Source organism: Gastrolobium bilobum, unplaced genomic scaffold (genome assembly GCF_033153095.1).
Source record: "Gastrolobium bilobum isolate Gb01-03AN ecotype WA unplaced genomic scaffold, APGP_CSIRO_Gbil_v1 utg80738, whole genome shotgun sequence".
Taxonomy (NCBI): Eukaryota; Viridiplantae; Streptophyta; class Magnoliopsida; order Fabales; family Fabaceae; genus Gastrolobium; species Gastrolobium bilobum.
Genome location: NW_026897616.1, coordinates 1,442 through 9,678, shown reverse-complemented (window position 1 = coordinate 9,678; position 8,237 = coordinate 1,442). Strand labels below are relative to the sequence as shown.

At 36.9% G+C, this 8,237-nt stretch overlaps 1 protein-coding gene across 2 annotated transcripts; it reads left to right on the top strand.

Annotated features, from left to right (window-relative positions):
* The first annotated feature begins 2,373 nt into the window (after window positions 1–2,373).
* Window positions 2,374–5,798, top strand: LOC133308658 (ADP-ribosylation factor 2). 2 transcript variants are annotated; one of them, XM_061509307.1, is made up of 7 exons: window positions 2,374–2,487; window positions 3,062–3,231; window positions 3,934–4,004; window positions 4,118–4,237; window positions 4,957–5,075; window positions 5,156–5,237; window positions 5,534–5,798. In XM_061509307.1, exons 2-7 carry the CDS (start codon window positions 3,084–3,086, stop codon window positions 5,537–5,539), a joined length of 546 nt encoding a protein of 181 aa, XP_061365291.1. In that variant the 5' UTR covers window positions 2,374–2,487; window positions 3,062–3,083; the 3' UTR covers window positions 5,540–5,798. The 2 variants fall into 2 exon arrangements, with proteins under 2 accessions (XP_061365291.1, XP_061365290.1); XM_061509306.1 differs by lacking the exon at window positions 5,534–5,798 and having other exon boundaries at window positions 5,156–5,285.
* Window positions 5,799–8,237: the final 2,439 nt, after the last annotated feature.

Here is an 8,237-nt window from a genome sequence, read left to right as displayed (position 1 = left end):
TCTTTAAACCTTCCAGAGGTATAAGGCAATGGGATCCAATATCCCCCCCACCTCTTTGTTCTATGTATTGAAAGACTGGCCCATTTGATCCAAGTAGCTAATGAGGTTAAGGCTTGGAAACCTATCAAGCTCAGGAAAAATGGCCTTCTAATTTCTCACTTGTTCTTTGCTGATGATATTCTTCTGTGCTTGGAGGCTTCTGTGGAGCCGGATTTTGTGGTGAACCAAGTCCTCAGGGTGTTTGCTTTGAGCTCTGGTCAGAATATCAGTCTGGATAAGACCAGGGTATTCTTCTCCAAGAATGTGAGCCTCAACAGATCTAAGGAGATAAGTGATTGCTTAGGCATAAGAAGCACTCTTAATCTGGGGAAATACCTGGGAGTTTATTTAAACCATTCTAGAGTCACTAAAGCTTCATTTAGTCATGTCTTGGATAGGGTCAAGAGTAGAATGAGCTCTTGGAATGCCAAATCCCTATCTCTAGCTGGCAGATTGACGTTGATCAAGTCAGTGATTGCTGCAATGCCTAATCATGCAATGCAAACAGCTTGGATCCCCAAATCTGTGTGTGAAAGTATTGAAAAACAGTCTCGTGGATTTATTTGGGGCTCTTCTGAAAATAAGAGAGGTGTGCATTTGGTTAAGTGGGATACTATGTGCACTAGGAAGCTGTCTGGGGGTGCTGGTTTGAGGAATATTAAAGCTTTTAATCAAGCTTTTGTCATGAAGGTGGGCTTTGGTTTACTAACAAAGAAGGAGACACTGTGGGCTGGAGTTCTCAGAAATAAATATAAAGTTGAAGAAGGTCTGGTCCCCAGAGTAGCAAGATCAGTGGGTCATAGTAACATGTGGAGGGGTCTATGTGCTTCTTGGGATCACATTTTGGCAGGATCTAGCATAGTCATGGGGGATGGGAGGTTAGTTAAGTTCTGGTGGGATTGTTGGATCCCTGGAGTTGGAAGACTTATTGACAAGGCTACTGCTACTGTGCCTGTTGATGTTCAATCCTGGAAGGTTGCGCATTGTGTGACCCAAAATGGTGCTTGGGACTGGGATATGATTGAAAGATACCTGTCTGCAGAAGTTTGCAAGGTTATTGCTGATGTTGAGGACCCTAAGATGGAGGCTGGGATTGATAAAGTCATCTGGAGGCCTTCTAGCACTGGCCTTTTTTCAGTCAGGTCTGCCTATCAGTTTATTAGAAATGAGGAAGTTCAGATGCCTAATCAAAATAATCTGTGGAAGTGTGCTTGGATGTGGCAGGGATCAGAAAGGATAAAGCATTTCTTATGGCTTCTTCTAGGGAATAGCCTCTTGACTAATGACCAAAGGAGCAGAAGACACATGGGTGGAGAGGCTCATTGTCCTAGATGCTTTCATACCTGTGAAGACTGTAGTCATGTAATGAGGGAGTGTCCTTGGGCTAAGCAGGTTTGGATGATATGAAATCCTGAGTTCAAGAGGAGCTTCTTCTTTGGTAGTAGTTTCTCAGATTGGCTTAGCTGTAACTTGAAGTGCAAAGAGGGCAAGGGGATGGTGCAAAGCTGGAGTCTTCTGTTTGGAACAACTTGCTGGATGATTTGGCAAGCTAGGAACAATCTAGTCTTCAGGAATGAAGTGTGTTCCCCTGTTAGTTTCTGTTATAAGGTCAGTGCTTATGTTAATGTTATTTCACATGCTGGGAAATCCATTCGAGTATTTGATGATAGCCAAAGAAATTTAAAGGATGGTTCTGGGAACTGGCAGCCTCCTCTTGAGGGCTGGATTAAAATCAACTTAGATGGAGCTTGCTCTCTAGATGGTCTTCAAAGTGGTTGTGGGAGGGTGCTGCACAGTAGTAATGGGAGATGGGTACTTGGATATACGCAGAAGGTAGGCCACGATAATGCTTTGAAGGCTGAGTTATGGGGTGCTCTCATGGGTTTTCATGTGGCTCGGGAGCATGGGTTTAAACAAGTCCATTGGGAAGGAGATTCTCCTGATGCCTTGCATTTAATTGAAGATGGGTGTGATCCTGATCACCCATTGTTTCCAGTGGTGGACCGCATACAAGACATGAAAAACAAGGAGTGGAAGTTGATGTTTAGCCATATCAATAGATCTGGTAATGCAGTAGCTGACCATTTGGCTGGTTTGGTGGACTATGGTTCCTGGAAGTTTTCTGTTCTGCCTAATGCTCCCAGTATGATCCTTAGTTAGCTTTTGTTGTTGTTTTCTTTCCCTAATATCCAAAAAAAAAAAAAAAATCTTCTTTTATTAAACGTTAATTGCTTTTGGAAGGTTCCAAACAAGGCAGGAAGTCAGATCCAGGGTGCTAAGGTTATTTGAACCAAAACGCGCAAATAATTCGGGTACCCCTGCTCCTGTCTCTGTGTTATAAATTCCTCTCACTACTATTTTGCGTTATTGTAAAGCATTCTTCGCCTCTCTCTTTCTCTCTCCTGTATCGTTTCTCTCTCTACGCTTTCTGGTTCTAGATCCCTCAAGGTAACTTCAATTTTTGTGTCTTCAATCTCCTCCTTTGCATTCATAGAAGCTGATTTAATGGCCCTAATTTCATTTCATTTAATTTCGAATTTCCCTTCCCTTTTGGATATTTTGCATCTGAGATTTTTCATCTTGAGCTTCTTCATTTTGGATTTGTTTATTTTTCTTTGGATCCTTTGGTTTGCTATTGCTATTTGAATCGTTTGATCTGAGGGATTCGGGATCCAGATTCTCAGATCGTTCCCTTTTTTATCGGAAATGTCAAGTTGATTTCGTAATTTTCTTTTGTTCGATCCGTTTCGGTTCTCGTGTAATGATTATGCGGTGCGACGGATCGAAATGCATGTCGCTTTTTGTTGTTGTTTGGTTTGAGATCTGGCGAATCCAGTGGTGTTAATTTGATTTTCTCTGTTGATGATTTAAATTAAGCTTGATTTGGTTTGCTGGAAGAAACTGAATTCATTTGTTATTCTCTTTTGGTATTTTTTTTAGCTGAATAAAGTGATTTGGTTGAGATTTTGATCTCGAAAACAAACCCAGTGCGGTTAATGTTGAATAAAATTTGAAAATGTAGGGATCCGCAAGCTGAAGGAGAAATGGGACTGACATTCACCAAGCTTTTCAGTCGGCTTTTTGCCAAAAAGGAAATGCGAATTCTGATGGTTGGTCTTGATGCAGCTGGTAAGACCACCATCCTGTACAAGCTCAAGCTTGGAGAGATCGTGACTACAATTCCTACCATTGGTAAGTTTCTGGATTTTGCTTTTTGCCAGAGTTATATGTACAATATAATACGTGTATGGGTGTGTGTATAATTCTCCACCTGGAGGAATTTATTGTGCATACATATTCATTATTGGTCCTTTTAACCACTTGTAGAACTATCTTAGTCAAATAACTAAATTTAGTGGCTTTTACGTCAGTAAGCTTTCAGAATGAATCACACATAATTATTTCCGTAAAGAAGGCTTGAAAATTGAAGACTGAGATCTCAAATGATGTTGGTGATATTAGAGGCTGCTTAATTTGTGATGCTTGATATGAAACCCTGGATGTAACCTGTCGAAACAATTATGCTTCCTTACCTCATGTTAATAGTGGCAAACTTTTTCTGCATAAATCTGTGATACATTTCTGGATCCCTATACTTCTGAAGTTTGATTGTATCATTGGGTGATATTATAGATCAACTGGATGCGGTTTCTGAAAATTTATGCTGTTGTTATATGTATGGATATATTTTTATTGGGAAAAGTGTGTATAATTTTGAAGGATGTAAAGTTGTGTCATTTTAAGAGAGAGAAAGAGATAGATAAAGGAGGAGAGAGAGTTGACAAAAAAAATAAAGTTGTGGGTCCCACCTCTTTGTGAGAGTGAAAGGATGTAAGTTGTGTAATTTAAATGTATAGACACTTTTCCCATTTTTATTTATCTTATTTATTTTAGGGTTCAATGTGGAGACTGTGGAATACAAGAATATTAGCTTCACCGTTTGGGATGTTGGGGGCCAGGACAAGGTATAAAGTTTGATCCTTATGCATTCTTTAAAATTTCTTGATAAGGCCTTTATGGTTCCGTGAGTTATATGTCTTGGAGGTCAGTGGCTGAATACATATGTTTTCTTTTGCAGATTCGTCCCTTGTGGAGGCACTACTTCCAGAACACACAGGGTCTTATATTTGTTGTAGACAGCAATGACAGGGACAGAGTTGTCGAGGCCAGAGATGAGTTGCACAGGATGTTGAATGAGGTACAATAGTCAATCTAGTTTGGCTTTTAGGTCATGCATGATATGATATTTGATATCTTTGTTTTCATGTGTGTTCATGTTAGATATTCATCTGACATTAAGAAGGAATTTCTTTCTCTTGTATAGATGAGGTTTAGGATCAATGAGGTCAAAAAGGATTGTAAACTAGTGCAAATAGAATTCTAATTATCATATTGAATCTTTGAAAAAGGTTCTTATCTGTTTGTCTATTAAAATAAATATATATAATTTATTATTGGAATGTTTGAAAGGAATGAACTGTTTCAGCAGAGGCAGTCAGCATTTTTCTGTATCTGCTATTGGTCTGACGATGCTAATGATGATGATACTCTGCTGTTGGTGTTACATTAGTCTACCAAATGATGTTCACTTTCCCAATGGGTGTCTTCCTATCTGTGTAAAGCATTTCTTTTGATAATTACTTTGTTAATCAACCCGTTTTATTTCTGTATTGTAATATTTGCAATAACTCTTGTACTTGGTATCGCTATGCTGGCATATTTTGGAAGTTGACTAGCCAATTCATACTAGTCAAGCTTCTGGGAAGTTAAGTTCTTATTGATGGGCCTTCTTTGCTTCACGTTAATGTTCATGAGCATTATGACCAGAATCATTAGCACCCTATGTGATTGCTTTCTGATATTGTTGTGATGAAATGGCATAATCTTTGAAATGGTGTATTTTAATTATCTTTTCAGGATGAACTGAGAGATGCAGTATTGCTTGTATTTGCTAACAAACAAGATCTTCCCAATGCAATGAATGCTGCTGAAATTACTGACAAGCTGGGCCTTCACTCTCTCAGACAGCGCCACTGGTAAATATTTTGATCATGATGCCCTTCCTGGATTGAGAGCTATCCTGTTGAGATGTGACATGTTTTTTCGGTTCTTTCAGGTACATCCAGAGCACCTGTGCAACTTCTGGAGAGGGTCTTTATGAGGGTTTGGACTGGCTTTCCAACAACATAGCCAACAAGGTAGCTATTGATTTCTTTCTTGCCTTATTTTGAGTTAAAAATGCATGTTATATGGAGAATGTTAACACTCTAGTTCATTGAGAGTTGTAGCAAAATTGCACCATGCATTATACAATTTGCTTGCATTTATGTATTTATCTTAATGTTAACCCTAAATTTTCATATTTTTTTTTAAATCATAACGTTATTTAAATTTCTTGTTCATTGCGTTTAAAGTTTCATTTTTTCAAAGTACAATTTATCTATAACAGTACTGAAGTTTTTTTTTTTCCCTTAATGATTATCTATCATTACAGGCTTAATGCTTTTTGGGAGTCTTCTTGTGGATTGGTAATTCTGGATGCAGGGGTGAATATTATCTAGTTGGTTTTTTGGTCCTCTTCTGAGACAAATTGGATTTGTGTTAATGTTTTGTGGTTTAGGACATCTTGTTGGCTAAAATTATAGTAGGAATTTGTTTCATGGGATGTCTGCTACTTTTGAGCTTTCTATTGGGTTTGGATTAAATGTTAATAACTGTAATGGATACCAATTCAATGCGCCATCCCATTGAGTTTTATAGTTTTATTTCGGTCATATATACCTCTGATGTTACAAGTGTTATTGCATGATACCAAAAAAAGAAAAAACTTTTCTCATCGTCACTCAACCAAACCTGCTTTGATTTTTACAAAATTCGTAGTCTGCACAATCCACGAATTCCGCATAGTGATGCTGCCATATTCATCCTTCATTGACGTAGTGCTGGCCAAGGCATTGTTGGGTAGTATTTTTCTCAAAAGAAAGAGTTATCGTTCTCAGGGAACAGGTTGTTTAGTTTTCCTTTTTTAATTCCTATTTCTAATTTCTTGAAATTAAGTGATCAATCTTTTAAAACTAAGAAAATTCTAAATCAAACAAGGTATTTATCAAACTTGCATTAAACAAAATTTAACAGAGAGATATCTAATCACAAATGTAACAATTATAAGGTTCTGGAATTCTTTGAATCATGGATGAAGGAAAAATTTCGCATTCCTGCGTTTTATAACTGCTACGGCACTTTAGTATCAGAATTCGAATTACTATGGCTATTTTATCTGAAACTTCCCAGTTCCAGATTTTAATCTTTAGAAGGATCTTTTCCCAAAGTCTTCTAAATCTTTAAAAATTATATCAAAGACCTCCTTGGATTATCCCTAACCTCAAGGGTTCAATTAACAAGGGACATAACCTGATTTCCCAATCATAGCTATGCTAAAATTATTCAAGACCCATTCCCATGGTGTTCTTGAACTTAAAATCAAAATCTTGTTAATCAAGTGAAACTAAAGCAAACCATCACAGTATTCAGAAAAATAAAAGATCACCCAATCATCGTGAATCCCAGAAAGGAAAAGATCAGAAACCCATATTCAAAAATATTACAAATCTAAAAGTAAAGAAACATGCATCACAAACATTCATGAAAGAAAACTCAAAGTAAAGTTACAAACCGGTTCTTCAAGAGTCAAAGTTCCTAAACTAGAGCTAGGAAGAAAAAGATCAGAAATGTGAAAACAGGAGCTCGTATGCAGATCCGTGGTTCCTTTCCTTGAAGTTGCGTTGTCAATGCACTTCGAGATCAAGAATTGAAGAACATGCACCAGCTTTCAAGACAAACACTCAGATTCGAAGAGAGAAAATACAAAATTCTAAACGTAAACTGAAACTAAAAGTACGGTATCTGACCCTAAATGACTCAGACTTCTATTTAACTAAAAACTAAAAAGCTGCCTCAAAATGCATTGCTGTCCATCCATCTCTTTGTCCATCCAATGGTTCAGATTTGATCTTGCTTTCAAAAAGTTGATCTTGCTTTCAAACTGCAGTAAAAATAACAAAAGAGAATAGTAAATCATCAAATTACCTCTTTCTCTCTTTCTTTTTTACCTTTGGGCTGATTGGTACTCATTTGGCCCATTACCATGCACTAATATCCAGCCTTCACCTCAAATATTATAAAAACTAAGCCATTAAAATTAGTCATAATTGATAGCTAACAAAATACCCCAAACTTAATTAATTACTTGCCCTCAAGTAATCAGACAAACTTCACTCATAAGTTAGATATCAACGCAGATATGATTACAATAACTTAGTTAAATTAAATCAGCCATCCGTGCAAAACATCACTCTTCTTAAAGCTTTGACCAGGTTTAATGTCAACCAATTCCTACAACCAATTAATCACCCAACTCCAGTCAATCAGCAATTACATAAACATTCAATCAAAAATTCATGCTCATTCATTTAGTTGCAACCCTTAACTTAAAATGATTCAATTGAAATTCCACTGAATTCCTTGCCAGATACATTCAATCATTCACACTCTCTCCTGTTTATAAGGGAGGTCACTCATTGTCATTATGCATGAATGCTTTCAACCTACACTACCATTTAGAAACTTGAAGTCCAATATGCTATCTCCATCAAAGGGTCTTTAAGGCTTGTAATGAGGCAGGGCTAGGATCTTTGTTTTTCTAGTCACTTGGCTAATTAAGCTAACCCTTAGTGTCTAACTAGTCCTCATTAGCTCTTTCTGATTTTTGCCTAAACAAGACAAAGGGAAATTAGTAACTCTCTTTCCCTTTTTATAACTTCTTTCTTCTTCTTTTTTATTATTGAGCACCTTCACAATTTTTTTACTTTTGCCTTTTTCCTCTTTTCCTTTTTTACGGCAAGCTCAAAGATCTCCCTTTTTTTTTAAACAGAGAACTCTTTTTATAAAATCACTTGTTCCTTTTTTTCTTCGATTTTTTTTTACCTCCTGATCCTCTTTTCTTTTTTTCTTTTTTTTCTCTTTTTTTTACAACCAATTTCCCTTTGCCTTATGTAGCTTACTGTATTTCTAAGCTAATGAGAATTAACTAAATACTAAGAAGGTTAAATTATCCAAGTTACTACTCAGCTAATCAAGCATACAAAACAGAGTAAATTTTTATCATTTTTATGCACCAATCACATAAGCAAAGTAATGGC